Genomic DNA, 24,278 nt, shown 5'->3' with positions numbered 1-24,278 from the left:
GAGAAAGTCTGGTCCCTTCACCTGATGAAGGCTGCTTGTGTTGTGGCCGAAACGTCGTGATTTTTGTTGTTTTATTTTTTACCTACGTGACTTTACCAAGAGTATGATAATAACTCTTATATTTTATTTTAAACAAACCCCCCGCCCCCCAGGAAAGAGAATGCCGTGAATGTTGAAGCAATGGATCTTCCAGACGACGTGGAGACTCACCACGTCGGCGGCGGCGCTCACACCCAGCTCCACTTAGCCCAGCGGAGCGTTACCTTGGAAGGGCTTTGTGTGGTGGTGGAGGAGAAAGAGGAGGAGGTGGAGGAGGAAGAGGCGGAGGAAAAGGAGGAGGGACAGCAGGTGGAACGTGACCCGTGGGATGAGTTAGACAAGCTGGAGTGTGCCTCGTGGGATGAGTTCGACAAGCTGGACGATGAGGTGCAGCGTGTCCTGTGTGATGAGTTAGACGAGGTGGGGGAGCGTGTCCTGTGGGATGCGTTTGACAAGGTGGGGGAGCGTGTCCCATGTGATGAGTTAGACGAGGTGGGGGAGCGTGTCCCGTGGGATGAGTTAGACGAGGTGGAAGATGAAGTGCAGCGTATCCTGTGGGATGAGTTTGACAAGGTGGGGGAGCGTGTCTTGTGGGATGAGTTTGACAAGGTGGGGGAGTGTGTCCCGTGTGATGAGTTAGACGAGAGCGTGTCCCGTGTGATGAGTTAGACGAGGTGGGGGAGCGTGTCCCGTGTGATGAGTTAGACGAGGTGGAGGACGTAGGCTACAAGTGCTCTCCCATGGAGTCGATTGGAGACGAGGCTTTGCCGTGTTCCGACGGAGGGGACCCCTGGGAACGGATCTTTGACGTCGCCTCCGCCGTGACCTCCTCCACCGCCTCCACTTCGACGTCGTCGACTCTCGGAGGTCTCCCCTCGGAGGCCATCGACGACGCGACCCGAGGGGGCTCCTCCTGGACAGAGTCGGATCTCGTTATTTTCAAGCTGATAGAAAACGCCTGGCGTGGCGGCGGCGGCGGGGACGACGACGATAGCCTCGGGGAGGTCGCGGCCGCGTCTCCCCGTTTGACTCGGGGTGCAAGATGGAGGAGAAGTGAAGCCAATCACCAAGGCAGGGAACTCCTCTACTTACAAACATCACTTCAGATAATCCCCTACTTATGAACGTTACTGCGAGGACTTCCCTACTTACAATCATTACCGCAGATACTCCCTTATGAGCATCGCCAGAGGGATTCTTCTATTTACTATCACTGCTGCAGGGATTCCCTTACATTACCGCAAGACGCCCCTGTTTACAAGCATTACTATAGAGACGCCCCTACTTACGAACATTACTTCAGAGATTCCCATACTTAAGAGCGCTACGACGTGGATTCCCCTACCTACGGACATCACAGCATGTACTCTATGTACGAACATTACTACAGGGACTTCCTTACTTATGAACATTCGACTTACGAACTTTCAGAGATGCGAACAAACCTGGTCCGTATGTCCACTTGCAGCTGCTCGTACCGAGAGTCGTAAGTTCAACCGGCGCGCAACAGATGGTGGTGGTGGCATCTACAGCGAGGGAAAAAAAGTATTTGATCCCCTGCTGATTTTGTACGTTTGCCCACTGACAAAGAAATGATCAGTCTATAATTTTAATGCTAGGTTTATTTGAACAGTGAGAGACAGAATAACAACAACAAAATGCAGAAAAACGCATGTCAAAAATGTTATAAATTGATTTGCATTTTAATGAGGGAAATAAGTATTTGATCCCCTCTCAAGCAGAAAGATTTCTGGCTCCCAGGTGTCTTTTATACAGGTAACGAGCTGAGATTAGGAGCACACCTGTCCACAGAAGCAATCAATCAATCAGATTCCAAACTCTCCACCATGGCCAAGACCAAAGAGCTCTCCAAGGATGTCAGGGACACGATTGCAGACCTACACAAGGCTGGAATGGGCTACAAGACCATTGCCAAGCAGCTTGGTGAGAAGGTGACAACAGTTGGTGTGATTATTCGCAAATGGAAGAAACACAAAAGATCTGTCAATCTCCCTCGGCCTGGGGCTCCATGCAAGATCTCACCTCGTGGAGTTGCAATGATCATGAGAACGGTGAGGAATCATCCCAGAACTACACAGGAGGATATTGTCAATGATCTCAAGGCAGCTGGGACCATAGTCACTAAGAAAACAATTGGTAACACACTATGTCGTGAAGGACTGAAATCCTGCAGCACCCGCAAGGTCCCCCTGCTCAAGAAAGTTTGCCAATGAACATCTGAATCATTCAGAGGACAACTGGGTGAAAGTGTTGTGGTCAGATGAGACCAAAATGGAGCTCTTTGGCATCAACTCAACTCGCCGTGTTTGGAGGAGGAGGAATGCTGCCTATGACCCCAAGAACACCATCCCCACCGTCAAACATGGAGGTGGAAACATTATGCTTTGGGGGTGTTTTTCTGCTAAGGGGACAGGACAACTTCACCACATCAAAGGAACGATGGACGGGGCCATGTACCGTCAAATCTTGGGTGAGAACCTCGTTCCCTCAGCCAGGGCATTGAAAATGGGTCGTGGATTGGTATTCCAGCATGACAATGACCCAAAACACACGGCCAAGGCAACAAAGGAGTGGCTCAAGAAGAAGCACATTAAGGTCCTGGAGTGGCCTAGCCAGTCTCCAGACCTTAATCCCATAGGAAATCTGTGGAGGGAGCTGAAGGTTCGAGTTTCCAAACGTCAGCCTCGAAACCTTAATGACTTGGAGAAGATCTGCAAAGAGGAGTGGGACAAAATCCCTCCTGAGATGTGTGCAAACGTGGTGGCCAACTACAAGAAACGTCTGACCTCTGTGATTGCCAACAAGGGTTTTGCCACCAAGTACTAAATCATGTTTTGCAGAGGGGTCAAATACTTATTTCCCTCATTAAAATACAAATCAATTTATAACATTTTTGACGTGCGTTTTTCGGAGTGTTTTGTTATTCTGTCTCTCACTGTTCAAATAAACCTACCATTAAAATTATAGACTGATCATTTCTTTGTTAGTGGGCAAAGGTACAAAATCAGCAGGGGATCAAATACTTTTTTCCCTCACTGTACATCTGTTGAACGTGAATAACCAGTGACATCTACATCTGTAGAACATGTAAAACCAGTGGCATCTACATATATAGAAAATGAAGAACCAGTGGCATCTACATTTGCAGAACATGAAGAACCATTGGTATCTACATCTGCAGAACGTGAAGAACCATTGGAATCTACATCTGCTGAACGTTAAGAACCAGTGGCATCCACATCAGTAGAACGTGAATAACCAGTGGCATCTACAGCTGCAGAACATGAAAAACCAGTGGCATCTACATCTGCAGAACGTGAAGAACCAGTGGCATCTACATATGAGGAACATGAACCAGTGGCATCTACATCTGCAGAACGTGATGAACCAGTGGCATCTACATCTGCAGAACGTGAAGAACCAGTGGCATCTACAGCTGCAGAACATGTAGGATCAGTGGCATCTACATCTGCAGAACGTGAAGAACCAGTGGCATCTACATCTGTAGACTATGAAGAAGCAGTGGCATCTACATCTGCAGAACGTGAAGAACCAGTGGCATCTACATCTGTAGAATATGAAGAACCAGTGGCATCTACATCTGCAGAACGTGAAGAACCAGTGGCATCTACATCTGCAGAACGTGAAGAACCAGTGGCATCTACATCTGCAGAACGTGAAGAACCAGTGGCATCTACATCTGCAGAACATGAAGAACCAGTGGCATCTACATCTGCAGAACATGTAGAACCAGTGGCATCTACATCTGCAGAACGTGAAGAACCAGTGGCATCTACATCTGCAGAATGTGAAGAACCAGTGGCATCTACATCTGTAGAATATAAAGAACCAGTGGCATCTACATCTGCAAAACGTGAAGAACCAGTGTCATCTACATCTGCAGAACATGAAGAATCAGTGGCATCTACATCTGCAGAACGTGAAGAACCAGTGTCATCTACATTTGCAGAACATGAAGAACCAGTGGCATCTACATCTGCAGAACGTGAAGAACCAGTGGCATCTACATCTATAGAATATGAAGAACCAGTGGCATCTACATCTGCAGAACGTGAAGAACCATTGGCATCTACATCTGCCGAACGTAAAGAACCAGTGGCATCCACATCAGTAGAACGTGAATAAGCAGTGGCATCTACAGCTGCAGAACATGAAAAACCAGTGGCATCTACATCTGCAGAACATGTAGAACCAGTGGCATCTACATCTGCAGAACGTGAAGAACCAGTGGCATCTACATCTGCAGAATGTGAAGAACCAGTGGCATCTACATCTGTAGAATATAAAGAACCAGTGGCATCTACATCTGCAAAACGTGAAGAACCAGTGTCATCTACATCTGCAGAACATTAAGAACCAGTGGCATCTACATCTGCAGAACGTGAAGAACCAGTGTCATCTACATCTGCAGAACATGAAGAACCAGTGGCATCTACATCTGCAGAACGTGAAGAACCAGTGGCATCTACATCTATAGAATATGAAGAACCAGTGGCATCTACATCTGCAGAACGAGAAGAACCATTGGCATCTACATCTGCCGAACGTAAAGAACCAGTGGCATCCACATCAGTAGAACGTGAATAAGCAGTGGCATCTACAGCTGCAGAACATGAAAAACCAGTGGCATCTACATCTGCAGAACGTGATGAACCAGTGGCATCTACATCTGTAGAACACGAAGACCAGTGGCATCTACATCTACAAAACGTGAAGATCCAGTGGCATCTACATCTGTAGAACGTGAAGAATCAGTGGCATCTACATCTACAGAACATGTAGAACCAGTGGGATCTACATCTACAGAAAATGTAGAACGAGTGGCATCTAATCTGTAGAACGTGAAGAACCAGTGGCATCTACATCTACAGAACATGAAGAACCAGTGGCATGTACATCTGCAGAACGTGAAGAACCAGTGGCATCTACATCTGCAGAACGTGAAGAACCATTGGCATCTACATCTGCAGAACGTGAAGAACCAGTGGCATCTACATCTGCAGAACGTGAAGAAACAGTGGCATCTACATCTCTAGAACGTGAAGAACCAGTAGCATCTACATCTGCAGAACGTGAAGAACCAATGGCATCTACATCTGCAGAACATGAAGAACCAGTGGCATCTACATCTGTAGAACATGAAGAACCAGTGGCATCTACATCTGCAGAACGTGAAGAATCAGTGGCATCTACATCTGCAGAACGTGAAGAACCAGTGGCATCTACATCTGCAGAACGTGAAGAACCAGTGGCATCTACATCTTTAGAATATGAAGAACCATTGGCATCTACATATGTAGAATATGAAGAACCATTCGCATCTACATCTGCAGAACACGAAGAACCAGTGGCATCTACATCTGCAGAACGTTAAGAACCAGTGGTATCTACATCTGCAGAACGTGAAGAACCAGTGGCATCTACATCTGCAGAACGTGAAGAAACAGTGGCATCTACATCTCTAGAACGTGAAGAACCAGTACCATCTACATCTGCAGAACGTGAAGAACCAATGGCATCTACATCTGCAGAACATGAAGAACCAGTGGCATCTACATCTGTAGAACATGAAGAACCAGTGGCATCTACATCTGCAGAACGTGAAGAATCAGTGGCATCTACATCTGCAGAACGTGAAGAACCAGTGGCATCTACATCTGCAGAACGTGAAGAACCAGTGGCATCTACATCTTTAGAATATGAAGAACCATTGGCATCTACATATGTAGAATATGAAGAACCATTCGCATCTACATCTGCAGAACACGAAGAACCAGTGGCATCTACATCTGCAGAACGTTAAGAACCAGTGGTATCTACATCTGCAGAACGCGAAGAACCAATGGCATCTACATCTGCAGAACGTGAAGAACCAGTGACATCTACATCTTTAGAATATGAAGAACCATTGGTATCTACATATGTAGAATATGAAGAACCATTCGCATCTACATCTGCAGAACACGAAGAACCAGTGGCATCTACATCTGCAGAACGTTAAGAACCAGTGGTATCTACATCTGCAGAACGCGAAGAACCAATGACATCTTCATCTGCAGAATGTGAACAACCAGTGGCATGAGACCTCCTTTGCCAGTAACAAGATATAGAAATAGGTTTTACCCTTTTAACTGGCACAAAAACTGACACCTTTATTCAAGGCATCATGTTTGCAATAACCACAACACAAGCAGTCAACATGCAAACAAAAAAGACAACTCTGATAACAATATGCACTGTCCTTGAATTTGATTGGTCCACACCCGAGACGGCTTTTCTTAGAGCCTAGTCTCCATTGGTGTTGGACCAGAAGACGCCAAAAGGCGTACAACTCAGAAACAGCGCACTATCAGAGTATTGAGGGCTCGGAGTGAGCATTTACATTATGAGACCTCCTTTGCCAGTAGCAAGATATAGGAATAGGTTTTACCCTTTTAACTGGCACAAAAACTGACACCTTTATTCAAGGCATCATGTTTCCTACAACCAGTGGCATCTACATCTGCAGAACGTGAAGAACCAGTGACATCTACAGCTGCATAACGTGAACAACCAGTGGCATCTACATCTACGAACACAGACCCTCTGGAACCTAACTCGTTCGTAAGTAGAGGTAAGTCCCTGTATAGTGTAGTGTGTATAGTCGTGTAGTGTGAATAGTAGTGTTTATAATATTGTAATATGTATAGTAATGTTGTGTATATAGTAGTGTAGTGTAAATAGTAATGTATATAGTAGCGTCGTGTGTATAGTAGTATAGTATCTATGGTAGTGTAGTGTGTATAGTAGTGTATATAGTATTGTAATATGTATAGTAGTGTTGTATATAGTAGTGTAGTGTGTATCGTAGTGTAGTGTATATAGTAATGTAGTATATAGTAGCGTAGTGTGTATAGTAGTGTCATGTATAGTTGTACTGTGATGAAATTAAATATGTTGGTTCTTCACGTTCTGCAGATGTAGATGCCACTGGTTCTTCACGTTCCGCAGATGTAGATGTACATGCCGTACAAATCTAGAGGAGTAAAGTTGGATAAATCGACTTACGAACACAGATCTCTGGAACCTGACTCATTCGTAAGTAGAGGTAGTCCCCGGTATATATATAAATGCAAAAAAAATATTTAATTTCATCACTTAAAAAGCTGGACATCCGTGACGCGCGAAGCACTTTGCGGCCCTTTGGATTCCTCCCGCCGCGGCTTAAAGATTCCGATTCCCCGACCCCGTCGTTGGCGCGACGTTGCTACCGCTGAGCGACATGGCCACCCGTGCCACACACGCTGCACTCCCGTCCTGTTTGCGTGTCGCTGCCTCGTCGCCGTAGTTGTTGTGGCATGGTAACGGTTCGGCGCTTCGCTGCACTAGCGACCCGGCGAGCCGGGGTTTTGATTCCCGCTCACGGCCACCAACGCCACCGGGTGACGATTGTCTGAACCGGTCAACGGGCATCCCCTAGGTCGATTCAGCCTCAAATGAGTACCTGGTGCGGCGGTATGTAGTGAACGTTGCCGCCGGGGAGACTAAGGCGTGGTGGTGTGAGCCATCCACCCTCTGCTGTGTCGTGCCGCCCTTCATGGGTGCTGCTACTCGCCACTACCAGCACTCGCCCCTAAGTCTGCCACAGGCGACACGGCGGGGGATATTTGTCTCTGTTGTAACGTTCTTACCCCATGGCCCCTACTACTGGACATCTGTGATGCACTAAGAGCTTCACAGCTCTTCGGATTCCCCCTCCCGCTGCTGAAGTATGGATATTCTGATGCTGAATTGGCGAGGACAATTCACAATTGATTCAGTTGATTCCACCACCCACCCTCACCACCCTCCCCCACCATCCACCTCGCCTCACCCCTCTCCCTATCACCACCCTCCCCCACCACCCCTTCCCAACCTCCGCACCCCGCGTCCCCCCCCCATCTTGCTCGTCGTCGGCCACTGACAAACTCGACGGGCGACCGAGACTCTCGCCCCTGCGCTCTAAACCAAATCTCCCGCGTGATTTTTTTTTACGATGTCCCGGACGGGACGAGATTTTAACGGTCTAAACCCCCGACGGAGCGCAGCTCAGCTTGCCCGGCTGGAGGAGGCATTCGTGGACGAGCCCTACCCGGACCCACATCGACAGCTGATGCTCGCTCTTGCCACCAACATCTCGGTGAGGAAGGTCAAGGTAAGTCCCCCCCCCCACCAACCACGTGGTGGTAATCTCAACGCTAGGGTGGGAGGAGCAGAAGTAGTCGTTGGCTTTAGTGACCGATCTTACCGGAGACGGTGGTCATGTCTGGTTGCTAGACCATCGCACACACAGACACACGTAGATACACACAGACACACGTAGACAAACACGTAGAAACACAGACACGGAGACACGTAGACACAGACACACAGACACACGTAGACACACACAGACACACAGACACACACAGACACACGTAGACACAGACATATGTAGACACACACAGACACACGTAGACACATGTAGACACACAGACACAGACAGACACACGCAGACACACACAGACACACGTAGACACACACAGACACACGTAGACACACAGACACGGAGATACGTAGACACACAAACACACAGACACACAGACACGTAGACACACAGACACACACGTAGACACACAGACACACGGAGACACACGTAGACACACACAGACACACGTAGACAAACACGTAGACACACAGACACACGTAGGCACACACAGACACACGTAGACAAACACGTAGACACACAGACACACGTAGACACACACAGACACACGTAGACAGACACGTAGAAACAGACACACGTAGACACACAGACACACACAGACACGTAGACACACAGACACAGACAGACACAGACAGACACACACAGACACACAGACACACGTAGACACACACGTAGACACACAGACACACACAGACACATGTAGACACACACAGACACCACGCACACCGCTGGATGATTTTGTTATTGCGGTCCTGGTCAAGGGTTGGTTCCAAAACCGACGAGCCAAGTGGCGACGGCTGGAGCAGGAAGCGGCGTGGACGACGCACGTCACCGAAGCCAGGAACGCCGTCGCCACGGACGCCATCACCCCCGCCACGGCCACCAGCGTCACCGTCGCCACGGCCACCACCACCACCGTCACCACCACCACGGCCGCAATGAACCGGTAATTGGCATCGGCTCGCTCTGCGAGTCTGCGGAGAGCGGTGAGCATCGAGCGGTGAATGGTGAGCGTCCACAGAGCGTCCAAGCGAGGCGTCATCCATCCCACGTCGATGAACGGACAAGTTCAGCCTTGCAGCTCTTGACTCGCCTCACACTCATGGGACCCACGGTGGCTATGAGATGTTGACTACCTCGCCTGGTGTACAGGAGGTCGTGGGTTTGATACCAACCCTGACGATGCCTGCTGCTGTATATTTGGAGTCTGCGTCTGTCATCATCATCATCACGGTGGCTATGAGATGTTGACTACCTCGCCTGGTGTACAGGCGGTCGTGGGTTTAATACCAACCCTGACGATGTCTGCTGCTGTATATTTAGAGTCTGCGTCTGTCATCATCATCACGGTGGCTATGAGATGTTGACTACCTCGCCTGGTGTACAGGAGGTCGTGGGTTTGATACCAATCCTGACGATGCCTGCTGCTGTATATTTAGAGTCTGCGTCTGTCATCATCATCACGGTGGCTATGAGATGTTGACTACCTCGCCTGGTGTACAGGAGGTCGTGGGTTTGATACCAATCCTGACGATGTCTGCTGCTGCATATTTGGAGTCTGCGTGTCTCATCACGGTGGCTATGAGATGTTGACTACCTCACTTGGTCTACAGGAGGTTGCATAGATAATCGCCGTGATCGCGTGGAGTCTCTGTATCTCCATGAGTCTCTATGTATCTCCATGAGTCTCTAGGTATCTATGAGTCTCTATGGTACCTAGAGATGCATAGAGACTCATAGAGACACATAGACTCATGGAGATACATAGAGACGCATAGAGACACATAGACTCATAGATATACTTACAGACTCATGGAGATACATAGAGATGCATAGAGATACATACTCATAGAGATACATAGAGACTCGTAGAGATATATAGAGACTTAGAGATACAGAGAGACTCATAGAGATACATAGAGATACATAGAGACGCATAGAGACTCACGGAGACTCATAGAGGTGCGTGTAGTGCCGTCGTTAGAGCAGCGGCCAAACCTCCGCCTCCACATTTACAGGCAGAGGCAGCAGCAGCAGCAGGTGAAGCGCGAGATCCACACGCGCTCCGCCAACCCCCACGTGGGAGCCAGCACCGCCAAGGTGACCGGCGTACAGACACCAGAACCTCCATCCGCTCCACCTCCATCTACTCCACCTACATCTACTCCACCTCCATCTACTCCACCTCCATCTACTCCACCTGCATCCACTCCACCTGCATCTACTCCACCTGCATATACTCCACCTGCATCTACTCCACCTGCATCTACTCCACCTCCTGCACCTCCATCTACTCCACCTCCATCCACTCCACCTCCATCCGCTCCACCTCCATCTACTCCACCTCCATCTACTCCACCTCCATCTACTCCACCTGCGTCTACTCCATCTCCATCTACTCCACCTCCATCCACTCCACCTCCATCTACTCCACCTGCATCTACTCCACCTGCATCTACTCCACCTCCATCTACTCCACCTCCATCTGCTCCACCTGCATCTACTCCACCTGCATCTACTCCACCTCCATCCACTCCACCTCCATCTACTCCACCTCCATCTACTCCACCTCCATCCGCTCCACCTCCATCTGCTCCACCTCCATCTACTCCACCTGCATCTACTCCACCTGCATCTACTCCACCTCCATCTACTCCACCTCCTGCACCTCCATCTACTCCACCTCCATCTACTCCACCTCCATCCACTCCACCTCCATCCACTCCACCTCCATCCACTCCACCTCCATCTACTCCAGCTCCATCTACTGCACCTCCATTTACTCCATCTACTCCACCTCCATCTACTCCACCTGCATCTACTCCACCTGCATCCACTCCACCTCCATCTACTCCACCTCCATCCACTCCACCTCCATCTACTCTACCTCCATCTACTCCACCTCCTGCACCTCTATCGACTCCACCTCCATCCACTCCACCTCCATCTACTTCACCTCCATCCACTCCACCTTCATCCACTCCACCTCCTGCACCTCCATCCACTCCACCTCCATCTACTCCACCTCCATCCACTCCACCTCCATCCACTCCACCTCCTGCACCTCCATCCACTCCACCTCCATCTACTCCACCTCCATCCACCCCACCTCCTGCACCTCCATCTACTCCACCTCGTCCAACCCCCATCACCTGCACCACCACCCCCACCCTCCTCCTTCCCCATGTTCCTCCCCCCTCCTGCACCGTTCCTGCACCACGGCATCAATTCAAAGGTCGAAGTTCATCCGTCGCTGTAACAGTGACGGGGATTATCTGAACGGCACCCGGGCCTCCCCTAGGTCGACCCGGCCTCAAACGTGCGGAGGGGGGGCTCCTGGTGGTTCCCCGCCGGTTTGCGCCGTCGCCCGGCCACCCCCCGCCGGCATCCCGCCGGTTGCGGTGCTCTCAAGCGCCGCCGCTCACACCGTCGGTGCCCACGCATCCCTGGTGGCGGTGGCGGCGGCGGCGGCGATGGTGACGACGGTGTTGGTGATTGTGGCGACGGGGACGACCACGGCCGCCGCCGCCGCTGCTGCTTCTACGAGCCGTCCTGAAATACGCCCTCGTCTGTAACGACGTCGCCGCACTCGACCGCTCCTTCAACATCGCCGCACAAGTGAACCGCTCGGCACAGCTCTGTGGTGGTGGTGATGATGGTGGTGATGATGGTGGTGGTGGTGATGATGGTGGTTATGGTGGTGGTGGTGGTTATGGTGATGGTGGTTATGATGGTGGTGGTGGTTATGGTGGTGGTGGTTATGATGGTGGTGGTTATGGTGGTGGTTATGGTGGTGGTGGTTATGATGGTGGTGGTGGTTATGATGGCGGTGGTGGTGATGATGGTGGTTATGATGGTGGTGGTGGTAGTTATGATGGTGGTGGTGGTTATGATGGTAGTGATGATGGTGGTGGTGGTTATGATGGTGGTGGTGGTTATGATGGTGGTTATGATGGTGGTGGTGGTTATGGTGGTGGTGGTTATGATGGTGGTGGTGGTCATGATGGTGGTGGTGGTTATGGTGGTGATGGTGGTTATGATGGTGGTGGTGGTGGTTATGATGGTGGTGGTTATGATGGTGGTGGTGGTCATGATGGTGGTGGTGGTTATGATGGTGATGGTGGTTATGATGGTGGTGGTGGTTATGGTGGTGGTGGTTATGATGGTGGTGGTTATGATGGTGGTGGTTATGATGATGGTGGTGGTGGTTATCATGGTGGTGGTGGTTATGGTGGTGGTTATGATGGTGGTGGTGGTTATGATGATGGTGGTGGTTATGGTGGTGGTGGTTATGATGGTGGTGGTGGTGGTTATGATGGTGGTGGTGGTCATGATGGTGGTGGTGGTGGTTATGGTGGTGGTGGTTATGGTGGTGGTTATGATGGTGGTGGTGGTTATGATGGTGGTGGTGGTTATGATGGTGGTGGTGGTTATGATGGTGGTGGTCATGATGGTGGTGGTGGTTATGATGGTGGTGGTGGTTATCATGTGAGTTGTATTAGCACTCCACTGAGATTGACGTTCCACAGTGATTTATAATAAAGGCTGTTACGAGTTCTACCCGCCTCGTGATTTACAATTCCATTTACGTATGAAGAAGGTGCGCAGATCCGGACAGTAATTACAACGTTTATTTTTTATTAAACTCATGATATTTAATTAAAAAATTAAGTGAGGTAAACTACCTTAGCCCTCAGGTCTAAATGCGTAAAAAGAGAAGCGTGTGTATTCCTGTAATATGAGCACCGTATTTTCCCGCATATAACCCGCAGACGCATACAGACCCCGTGTCAGCATGCGAGCTCGCATGCTGACAAGGGGTGTGGCCGACTCAAGCTACATAGAGCGACATTAACCTGGGGCTGCTGCTGCTACTGCTGATAGCGGGTGGTGGTGGCTGCTGATAGTGGGTGGTGGTGGCTGCTGCTACTGCTGATAGCGGGTGGTGGAGGTGGCTGCTGCTGCTAGCGGGTGGTGGTGGTGGTGGCTGCTGCTGATAATAGGTGGTGGTGGTGGTGAGGGCTGCTACTACTGATAGTGGGTGGTTGTGGTGGTGGCTGCTGCTAGCGGGTGGTGGTGGTGGTGGTGAGGGCTGCTGCTAGCGGGTGGTGGTGGTGAAGGCTGCTGATAGCAGGTGATGGTGGTGGTGAGGGCTGCTGCTAGTGGGTGGTGGTGGTGAAGGCTGCTGATAGCGGGTGATGGTGGTGGTGGTGAGGGCTGCTGATAGCGGGTGGTGGTGAGGGCTGCTGATAGCGGGTGATGGTGGTGGTGGTGAAGGCTGCTGATAGCGGGTGGTGGTGGTGGTGGTGAGGGCTGCTGATAGCGGGTGGTGGTGGTGGCTACTGCTGATAGTGGGTGGTGGTGGTGGTGAGGGCTGCTACTGCTGATGGTGGTGGTGGCTGCTGCTGCTAGTGGGTGGTGGTGGTGGTGAGGGCTGCTGCTAGTGGGTGGTGGTGGTGGTGGCTGCTGCTGATAGCGGGTGGTGGTGGTGGCTGCTGCTGATAGCGGGTGGTGGTGGTGGCTGCTGCTGATAGCGGGTGGTGGTGGTGGCTGCTACTGATAGCATTGGGTGGAGCGGAGGGGTCACGGGGTCAGGGGGTCACGGGGTCACAGGAGGAGTCGGGGAACAGCGCCGGGGCTGGAGGTGGCTGCGGGGCTCCTCGTGGCCGGCCGTGATTGGCTGATCCCACGCTGGCCACGAGGAGGCAGCACGGGGCAGCAGTCGGCTGTGGAGGGAGCCCCGCGGGAAGTTGCTTGGGACCCCGTGGGAACTTGCTTGGGGCCCCGTGGGAAGTTGCTTGGAACCCCTGGGAACTTGCTTGGGACCCCGTGGGAACTTGCTTGGGACCCCGTGGGAACTTGCTTGGGACCCCGTGGGAACTTTCTTGGAACCCCGTGGGAACTTTCTTGGAACCCCGTGGGAACTTTCTTGGAACCCCGTGGGAAGTTGCTTGGAACCCCGTGGGAAGTTGCTTGGAACCCCGTGGGAAGTTGCTTGGGAACCCCTGGGAAGTTGCTTGGAACCCCGTGGGAACTTGCTTGGAACCCCGTGGAGTGTGTCGTGACCACCAGGCTAGCTACACTAGTTACCACGTGACTAGTATATCTAGCCAGGTGGTGACCACCAGGCTAGTTACACTGGTTACCACGTGACTGGTGTAGCTAGCCAGGTGGTGACCACCAGGCTCACTACACTAGTTACCACGTGACTGGTGTAGTTAGCCAGGTGGTGACCACCAGGCTGACTACACTAGGCACCACGTGACTGGTGTAGCTAGCCAGGTGGTGACCACACAGAGCGCGTGTGTGTGTGTGTGCGTGCGAGTATGTACGTTTGCCTGTGTGCGTGCGTGCGAGTCTGTGCGTGTGCGAGTATATAGGGCCACCGCACAACACAACGCCATTTCAAACCGCGTGGTTTCTTTTATTCGAACGCAACTTTGAAGGGGGCGAGGGTCTAAACCAAACAAACAGGAGAGAGGGGGGCACCATCAGTCGAACGTGGACTCGCCGCCCACACGCCGGCTGTGGCGAGGACGCAGCATCTCCTCCCTGCTGTCGTTGCCGCTCCACTCAACGGATGCCGAAACGGCGAAGGAGGCGGCTTCAACGGCGCAGCACAAACACAGTAGGGAGACGGCTTCTTCAACTGAACAACGAACACTACCAGCCACCATGGTCACCATGATGTCGCCGCGTCCTGGCACCCCACGGTAGCCCCGCAGGCGGCTGGGCGTGACGGTGAGCGGCTCGGCAACGGGAAGAGTTCGCGAATTTAAATCCTGCTCGTGCAAAACAAAAGCAACGGTGCATTTTGACGGTCAGCAGGTGAAGACCCCCCCCCCGCTCGCTGAGCTGCTGCTGCTGCTAGCTGCCAGCTGCCGATGACGACCACGAGGGACGATGACCGTTTGGCCAAATGATCCCGTTGAAATGTAAATTTGCCGACGGTCTAGCGACAACGTAACCGCGTCGTTACGGGTCAACGCCACCACCTCCCCGACGACGGCGTCGCCAGGCAGGGCGTCCTCCCCGACGACGGCGCTTCACGAGCCCATTGGGGGAACCGCGGACGCGTCGTCGTCGACGTCGGTGACGTCCACGGTCACCACGGTGACGGCGCTCGGCGAAGTCGCCGCCCCTCCGGCGGCGTCGTCGTTGTCGTCGTCGCTGGCGGCGGCCGCCCACACCGTCAGGTAGTGGTGGCGGCGCTTCTCGTAGTCCAGGGCCTTCGCCGCGACGCGTATTACGCCTGGGCACACGCGGCACACGCGACGCACGTCTGTGAGACGGAGAGACGGAGACACACGGACGGGGGGACCCCCCCCACGGCCCGAGGGGACCGCCGCCTGCGCCCTGCGCCGCGTCTCTCACCGAGCCTCCGGTCGACGTCGAAGGCCCCGAGCTCGTTGCCGCCGGCGACGCCGTAGCTCACCGCGCCCCCCCCGCCGAGGACGGCCGCCACGGCGATGACCGCGGTGCCCGGCGCCGCGTCTTCCGGCACGGTGGCGCGGTAGGCCAGCCGCCGGAACGCCGGGGCGGCGGCGACGCCGCGCTCATCGTTGTCGTGCAGGGACACGGAAATCACCGCGGTGGAGGACGCCGTCGCCGAGGCTCCGCCGCCGCTGTGGGCGAGCACCATGAGGCTGTAGACGTCGCGGCTCTCCAGCGGACGCTTGACGGTGATGACACCCGAGCGGCCGTCGATGGCGAAGCGGTCGCCGGCAGAGTTCAGCAGAGAGTGAGTCACCTTGCGGTGGGGGCCTACAATACACGGCGACAACAACAACAACAACGGCCGTTCGCCACCGAGTGGCGGCGACGTCACCACGGCGCTTGTGCCAGGCCAGGTGCACGTTGGGGACACGTGGAGTGTCGAACGCCCGCTGGCAGGAGGTCACGGGGCAGACCCAGCAGGTGCCACGGGTTCACTGACCGAGACGAGTGGCCGATGCACCACCTGTGCCCCCGACTTTGCTTTAGCCACCCGGCGCTCCGCTCGTTGTTGTGAGTGTCGCTCCTCCGCCCTCCATTGTTGTTGGAGGGCGACTGCCTCCAACTGCCCAGTAGCGTCCTTCACGAGCCTCCTCCACAGAGGCCGATCTTGACACCGCTGGTACCGGTCATCGGCAAGTCCACTCAGCTCCACATCCTCCTGTACCACATCACTTCATCTCTTCTCTAGCCCGTGCCGCGCCCGTTCAGCCCCCTATATCCGGCCAAACAGGAGCTGCTTGGGCTTGCGGTGGCTGGGCCATGCGGGCTACACGACCGAGCCAACGCAGTCTTGCCTGCCGGAACTCACCGATAAGAACATGTCTAGATTGCCAAAGATCCCATGTGTAGCCTCAGGCTGTAGGGGCAAGTGCTGTAAGAGAGCAGCACCTATGAAGGCCGGCACCGTGGCACACGAGGGGGTGGGTGGCCAGCACCACGCCCGGCCGCCTTTGTCTCTCGAGTGGCGATGTTCGCCAGGTTCGTAGCGCTGCGCGCTAACCGCTACCCATAATGTACACACACACGCGCACATACACACTCAAAGTCACGCGCGGGCGCGTGTGTACGTCGCCACCGTCGTACCCAGGTCGGCGTCGACGGCGCGCGCGCTCGTCACCGCCGTCCCTACACTGGCGTGGCTCAGGCGCAGGGCGATGGCGCGGGGGGGCGACCCCGTGAGGAAGCGCGGGGCCGAGTCGTTCACGTCCTCCACCCTCACGAGGACCTCCGCCCGGCAGGAGCGGCCGCCGCCGTCGGTCGCGGCCACGGCGAGCGCGTGGGCCGGGGCGGCCTCGCGGTCCAGCGGCGCCAGCGTGAAGAGCTCCCCTACGCGGGGCCACGCCGACGAGAAAGACGTTAACCACCTCGCCCGCTACACAGGAGGTGGACGTGAAATTTGATCACAACCCCGACGGCTGCGAGAGCGCGATGGAGAGAGCGCGATGAGCGTTACCGCTGACGGGGTCCAAGCGGAAGAGATTCGCTCCGGCACCGTGCAGCGAGTACCCGATGGTTCCGTTAGAGCCGGAATCGGAGTCACGGGCTGAAACCCTCAGCAGGAAGACTTGTGGGGCGACGTCCTCCCGCACGGTGACGTTGTACCACAGCTGGGGCACCGTGGGGCACAGCGGTAGTGCAGTGAGCCCAAAGGTGAGGGAGAGCCGGTAGTCGAGGCGACACTTATTTAACAGTAACTATAGCACAGGGCCTCTAACACAAAGGGGGTGACGGCCCCTTACGCCCGCCATCTGGGGAGGTGTGGCCTCCGGGCTATCGTGTCCTATCGACTGGGACCACGTACACTCTCAGCCCTGCGGCTAGGGGCCCTAGGGGGAGGCTACTTTGACTCAACCCGGCCAAGGTCCTTGGGTCCGACCACTTTCCCTCACAGCCCCGGCCCTTACAAGGACAGTGGGTCTGGGGGTTCCCAGGGTCCTACTCTAAGCCCGGTCTCCAGTCTTCAACTTGAGAACTGCGGAACCCATTCAGGGGTCCGGCTTTTATACTCCGCCCCTGGCCACGCCCTCTCCGCCCCTGGCCATGCCCTCTCCACCCCTGGCCACGCCCTCTCTGCCCCTGGCCACGCCTTCCTTCCAGAGTGTTCCAGGGGATATTAGAATATTCCCACAGCCCCCTTATTGGGGTCTTGGGAACCCCGGTGGCCCACATACCACCCCCTACTGGCGTCTGTCCGCCAGTGCAGGTAAGTATACCGTGTGTTCATGGCGTTACAGCAGTACGGTGGTGTGGTAGGGTATGACGAGTCTGTGAGCCTGTGTGGCGAGTCTACGGTTACGGATACCTTGTCACACACGGGGCCGTTGTCGTTGACGTCCAGCACGGTGACGGCCACGACGACCGTCCTCACCAAGGTGCCGTCGGTGGCCATCACCAGCACGTGGTGGCGTTCCTGCTCCTCCCGGTCGAGCGGCCGCTCCAGGCGCAGCGTCCACTCGCCCCCCCTCTTGACGGGGCCGAGGGAGAAGTGGCCCAGCGGGTCGCCACCTGTGGCCAGCGTGGACGGGGGGTGGGACGCGGACGTCGCTTGCCGTCGAGACGGAGAGTGTGACGAAGAGAGTGTGATGAAGAGAGTATGATGGCGAGAGTATGATGACGAGAGTCGGTTTAATGCAGAGGCTTCCGCGACCAACTGTGAATGCGGTGGTGGGTTCACTCCAACACAACAGGTGTAGTGGCGTACTAGTAGACTACACTATACACTACTGCACACTACCTGTCAGGTGGTACGTAAGATCCCGGTTTTCCGGCGCGGCGTCCGCGTCGTCCGCCTGGACGACAGCCAACGCCAGGCCGGGCGCGGCGTCCTCCGGCACTCGGACGTCGATCACCGAGGCCGAGAACCGCGGGGGGTGGTCGTTGGCATCGCTCACGATGACGAGCACCTTGGCGACGGCCGGCGGGCGCTCGGGGCGTGCCGGGTCGAAAGCCTTGACGAGGAGGTGGTGCCTGTCACGGGCCTCGCAGTCCAGCCGGCTCAGCGTGCTCACCCAGCCGCTGCGGGCGTCCACCATGAAGAGCGGCTCCGCTTCTCCGGCGTCGCCGCTCTCGCGCGGCTCGACCAGGTTGTACACCGGCTGGGCACCGCCGTCTCGGTCCGTCGCTGAGGGACGGGTCAGGGGGAGGATGGGGGGAGGGGGGGGGGTGTTGTATATAGGCCTTTTTTCCAAATTGATATTAAGAATGATTTTGCCAATATTTTTTTTTTATCAATCATGGTGTCGCTTGGAGGCCAGATGGGGTGAGGTGAACACCCCTCCCTCCCCTCACAGCAACAGTTTCTCACACACAACCGAGGGACGGAGATAAGCCATAAAAGAATCAAACCAGGGTGAGACTGAACAGACAGATGGCTTAATAAATCAGAACACACGGACACACGTACAACCAACCCCCCACCCCCCCCCCCCCCCCCACAGCACAGAGTGAAATCAAAGGAAGTTCCGATCCTTGGTGAGAAGGCGGCAGAGGAAGAAATTTGGCATAAGAAGAGAGACACGAGCCATACATCGTCATCACAGCTACCGGCGGCAGAAGACGGCGACCAACTAGCGAAGACGACGGCCAGCCACCGAGGTCGATCAGTCACCAAAGAGTTCTGCAATGTCAAGCCATCAACGTCGAGAAAGGGCGGAAAGCGCCAAGCATCGACCGAGCCAGCATCGCAGAGAACCAGCGGCACGCGCAATCGACACCGCCAGGGGAGAGCACGCCGCTGCGTCAACAGCGTCAGGCGGGGTCCCCCACCTGCCCTGCTGTTTCCAGGCCTCGTCCCTGCGGACACTTCCTCCCGCCGTGATATTTTCCCAGTAAATTGGTTAAATTGGTTACCGAAGAGTGGCAGCCCCTACCATTTGGAGCTATCTGTGTGACCCATAGACTACTCGCTCAGAAACCCATAGACACACCACACAGACACCCACACAAAGACGCGTTTGTTGACCGAGTGAGCCCAGCGCCGCACACGGTTGCGTTACCTCTCACTTGAACGAGCAGCACCCCGCCTGGCAGGTTCTCCAACACGGTGGCCTCGTAGACGCTCGACTCGAACACGGGCGCTTCGTCCTCCACGTCCTCCACACGCACCGTCACCGGGACCTGCGCCGTGACGTCGGCTCCGCCCCGCCGCCACGTGGCCCTCACCTCGAAGCGGTGGCTCCCCGCGGCCTCGCGGTCGAGCGCCCTCGCCACCACGATCCGCCCGTCGCCGGCGACCACCGCGAATGCGCCGCCCCCGGCGCCGTCATCCGCCACCCCCGCCGCCGCCGCCAGGCACTGCGGCGTACGCGGCCGCCTCGTCGCCTGCGAGCGCGGCCGCCACCGCGCCAACCTCGCTCCCCGCCCGCACGTCCTCTGCGACCGTCAGCTCGTAGGCCGCCTGGGCGAAGGCCGGCGCCGCCGTGCCGGCGGGCAGCACGGCGACGGACGCGGGGACGGCGGTGGCGCGCCCGCCGCCGTCCTCCGCCACGACGAAGAACGACAGCCGCGAGCCCTCCAGGCCGGCGAGGCCGCCCTTGGTGATGACGCGGCCCGTCAGGGGCTCCACCTCCAGGACGTCCTCGGAGGCGTCCGGCTCCCACCCCTTCCGGAGCGAGTAGACGACGGCCGCGTTGCTCCCCTCGTCGCGGTCCGTGGCGGCGACCCGCAGGACCGTGGTCCCCTTCGCGGCGCTCGCCGGCACTCCGCCGGAGTACTCGGCGGCGACGAACCGGGGCGCGTTGTCGTTCTCGTCCGTGGCGACGACCCTGACCGTGGCGAAGGCCGCCCTGCCTCCGCCGTCCCGGGCCACGACGCGGACGTCCACGGCCCTCTGCGAGGGGTCCTCCCTGTCGAGGGGCGCCCTCACGAAGATCCGCCCGCTCCCGTCGATGGTGAAGCGCTCGCGGGCGAACCGGTTCGCGATGGAGTACGACGCTCGCCCGAACGCGCCCGCGTCGGCGTCCGTGGCCCGCACCGAGGCCACCGGGGTCCCCGCCACGGAGTTTTCGGGAATCTCCGCCGCGTACTCGGCCCGCTCGAAGGCGGGGGCGTGCCGGTTGGTGGGCCGCACGTCGACCGCCAGCGTGGCGTCGCCGACGAACGCGCCGTCCGTGGCCGAGACTCGGAGGCGGTAGCAGGCGGCCGGCTTCTTCCGCTCAAGCGGGATGGCGACGGAGACGACGCCCGTCTCGGCATCGATGGCGAAGCTCGCTGGGTCGTCGTCGCCGGAGACGATGGCGTACCGCAGCCGGTAGGCGTCCGACGCGTCGGCGTCCAACGCCCTCGGCGCGGCCACGAAGTGCCCGGGCCAAGACAGCCGGCTCACGGACGCCTCGTACAGCGGCCGCTCGAACACCGGCGCGTTGTCGTTCGCGTCCTCGACGGCGACGGTCACCGTGACGTCGGAGGCGAGGGGAGGGGAGCCGCCGTCCGTCGCCCGCACCGAGAAACGATGGAGCCTGCTCCGCTCGTGGTCCAGGGGCGCCGTGGTCACGACCAGCCCGCCGTCCGGGTCCACGTAGAATCCCTCGCCGCCCTTCTCCCCGTCGTCCACGATCTCGTAGCGGAGCGCCCCGTTGGGGCCGGCGTCGGCATCGACGGCGCTCACCCGGACGACGGAGGTCCCCGGGGGCGCGGATTCGGACAGCGTGGCGGCGTAGGCGCCCCGCGCGAAGAGCGGCCGGTTGTCGTTGACGTCCCCGACGACGACGTCTAGGCTCACGTCGGCATGCAGGCCCGTCGCCGGGGAGGCGGCCCGCACCGCGAGGCGGTAGTTGGCCCGCGTCTCGCGGTCCAGCGAGCCGACAACGCTCACGACGCCCGTGCCAAAGTCGACGGAGAACTGGTCGAAGGGGTCGCCGTCGACGATGGAGAAAACGAGCGGCAGGCCCTCGGGACCCGCCGCGCGGACGTGAGCGATCGGCGCGGGCGGCCCGACGTCCTCGGGCACCCACGCGACGTGGGAGAGGCTCTCGAACGCCGGCGCGTCCTCGTCGAGCACCGTGACCGTGATGCCGACCGCAGACGACAGCGGAGGAGTCCCGCAGTCCGTCGCCACCACGGTCACGACGAAGTCCTTGCCCGACGCGCCCGGGGCGAAGCTCGTCCTCAGCAAGATCTCGCCGCCGGAAGGGCGGACGCGAAAGCGGCCGTCGCGGTCGTCCCTCAACGAGTACCTCACCCTGGCGTTCTCGCCGACGTCCCGGTCGAGGGCCGCCACGGTGAGCACGGCGCTCCCCGGCGCCGCCGCCGCCCCGACAACGGCGCGGTACGGCAGGCCGACGAACGCCGGGGTGTTGTCGTTGACGTCTTCGACGGCCACCTCGACCACGGTGCGAGCGACGCTCGGGCGCGCCCGCGAGCCGCCCCTCACCTCCACCAGCAGCTCGTAGTGATCGCGCTCCTCCCTGTCGAACGCGACGCCGGCCGTCTCCAGGACGCCCGCCGTCGGCCTCATCCGGAACGCGCCGCTCGGGTCGAGCAGGTCGAAGACGAGCGGCTCGTTGAGGTCCCCCCCCGTCGCGACGACCGCGGCCACGACGGCGCCCGCCGCGCCGTTCTCGGGGATGCGCGCCGAGATCTTTGGCGGAACCCGCAGCCTGCCGCCGAACGCCCGCACGGAGACCTTCACCCACGCGGCGCTCCGAAATTTCCCGTCGGACACCTCGACCCCGAGGTCGTAGCCGGTGGCGAGGAGGGAGGCGTTTCGCACCTCGACGTCCCCGGTGCGCGCGTCCACGGCGAACGCGCCGCCGACGTTTCCCGAGGCGACGCGGTAGGTCAGCGTGGCACCGACGTCCGGGTCGGAGGCCGCCAGGGTCAGCAGGCGGACGCCGGCGCGGGTCGGCACAGTCAGCGTCGTCTCGTACGCGGCCGTCGAGAACGCCGGCGGGCAGTCGTTGGCGTCCAGCACGGCGACCGTCACCTTGGCCGGAGCTTCGGCGGACATCCTCGGGCTGCCGCCGTCCGAGGCGGTCACCCGGAAGCGGAACTCGGCCGTCGTCTCGCGGTCGAGGGCCCTGGCGACCCTGATGGCCCCGGTGCGCGGGTCGACGGAGAAGTACTTCCTGGCTCCGAACTCGACGATCCCGTAGGCGACCGTCGCGCGCCCCTCGCCGTCGTCCGCGTCGGCGGCCCTGACGACGAGCGGGACGCCGTCCGGGTCTAGCACCGGGGTCCCCGCCGCCGCCTCCTCGCCGACGGCCCCGCGGTAGCGAGGGCGGTCGAAGACGGGCCCGTTGTCGTTCTCGTCGAGCACGAGGATCGTCACCGACGCGTCCGTCGAGAGGCCCGCCGCGTCTGTGGCCCGCACCGTCAGCTGGAACGACGGCGTCCGCTCGCGGTCCAGCGGCCGTTTGGCGGCAACGACCCCGGACGTCGGGTGGATGTCGAAGGCGCCTTCGGGATCGCCCTCCCGTATTTCGTAGGCGACCGTCGACCGGCCAGAGGCGCTCACCGCGAGCACGAAGCTCCCGGGCGCGGCCCCTTCGGCGACCTCCGCCGAGTAGCCGCCGCCGCCGCCTCCGGAGGCGAATTTGGGGGGGGCGTCGGCGTCGGCGGCGACGACGACGACGCGGACGGCGGCATTCGTGACGCGGCGCGGGCGCCCCCGGTCCACCGCCCTCACCGTCAGCTCGTAGGCCTCCACCGCGGAGCCGTTCAGCTTCCTCGCCACGAAGACGACGCCCAGCGCGCGGTGGACGGCGAAGGAATTCCCCACGTTTCCTGCCGGGAGAATTCGGAGGAGCGGGACGGGCGCGAGTTTACGTCACCGAATCCGGAGGGAGACGCCGAGGGCAAACGACGCGGGGGAAACCGCGGCGCCCGTCGGCTCCCGAGCGATCCGAGTTGGACCCGCGGCTCGCGACTCGCTCGGGGAGAGGGACGCGACGGAGAAACCACGACGCTGGAAACGTGCCCCTGTGCAGAAACTCCCCCCCCCCCCCCCGGGGCGGTTGGGAGGGGCGGCGGGAGCGGCGGCGGAAGCGGCGGTCACCGTATCTGATGCTATATCTGACGTCGGCGTTGGGGCCGTCGTCGCGGTCCGTCGCCGTGACGCGCACCACGGCGGAGCCCACGGCCGCCGACTCGGCCACGCGGGCCTCGTAGGGGCCGCCGGTGAAGCGGGGCGCGTGGTCGTTGGCATCGTTGACGCTCACCGCCAGCGTGGCGTACGCTCGCCTCACGGGGACCCCGCCGTCCTGCACCTGCTCGCGCGGGTGAGAGAAAGAGAGTGAGAGAGTGAGAGAGTGAGTGAGAGAGTGAGAGAGAGAGAGTAAGAGAGAGAGTGAGAGAGAGAGTGAGAGAGAGTGAGAGAGAGTGAGAGAGAGAGTGAGTGAGAGAGAGAGTGAGAGTGTGAGAGAGAGAAAGTGAGTGAGAGAAAGTGAGAGAGTGAGAGAGAGAGTGAGAGAGAGTGAGAGAGGGTGAGTGAGTGAGAGAGTGAGAGAGAGTGAGAGAGTGAGCGAGAGAGTGAGAGAGT

At 57.6% G+C, this 24,278-nt stretch overlaps 2 protein-coding genes across 2 annotated transcripts in view; both read right to left on the bottom strand.

Moving 5' to 3' along the window:
• Positions 1-14,704: 14,704 nt before the first annotated feature.
• On the bottom strand, positions 14,705-20,071 carry LOC142921713 (protocadherin Fat 1-like). Its single transcript, XM_076063023.1, has 7 exons — positions 19,798-20,071; positions 18,537-18,923; positions 18,105-18,307; positions 17,256-17,409; positions 16,886-17,128; positions 15,680-16,069; positions 14,705-15,557 (listed from the first exon to the last, which is right to left on the bottom strand). Exons 2-7 carry the CDS (start codon positions 18,832-18,834, stop codon positions 15,352-15,354), a joined length of 1,494 nt encoding a protein of 497 aa, XP_075919138.1. The 5' UTR covers positions 18,835-18,923; positions 19,798-20,071; the 3' UTR covers positions 14,705-15,351.
• A 7-nt stretch (positions 20,072-20,078) lies between these two features.
• LOC142921717 (protocadherin Fat 1-like) overlaps positions 20,079-24,278 on the bottom strand; it is a gene marked incomplete at its 3' end in the record, with an annotated part of 54,666 nt that continues 50,466 nt past the window's right edge. Inside the window, exons 14-15 of the mRNA XM_076063032.1 lie at positions 23,796-24,006; positions 20,079-23,524 (exon numbers count right to left, since the gene is read on the bottom strand). Of these exons, the coding sequence (XP_075919147.1) occupies positions 20,079-23,524; positions 23,796-24,006 (3,657 nt within the window). The remainder of the gene's footprint in view (positions 23,525-23,795; positions 24,007-24,278) is intronic.

This window comes from Petromyzon marinus, unplaced genomic scaffold (genome assembly GCF_048934315.1).
Source record: "Petromyzon marinus isolate PM22_M1 ecotype Great Lakes invasive population unplaced genomic scaffold, UKy_Petmar_22M1.pri1.0 PM_G_Scaffold_86, whole genome shotgun sequence".
Taxonomy (NCBI): Eukaryota; Metazoa; Chordata; class Hyperoartia; order Petromyzontiformes; family Petromyzontidae; genus Petromyzon; species Petromyzon marinus.
This window is presented reverse-complemented; position numbering and strand designations above follow the sequence as displayed.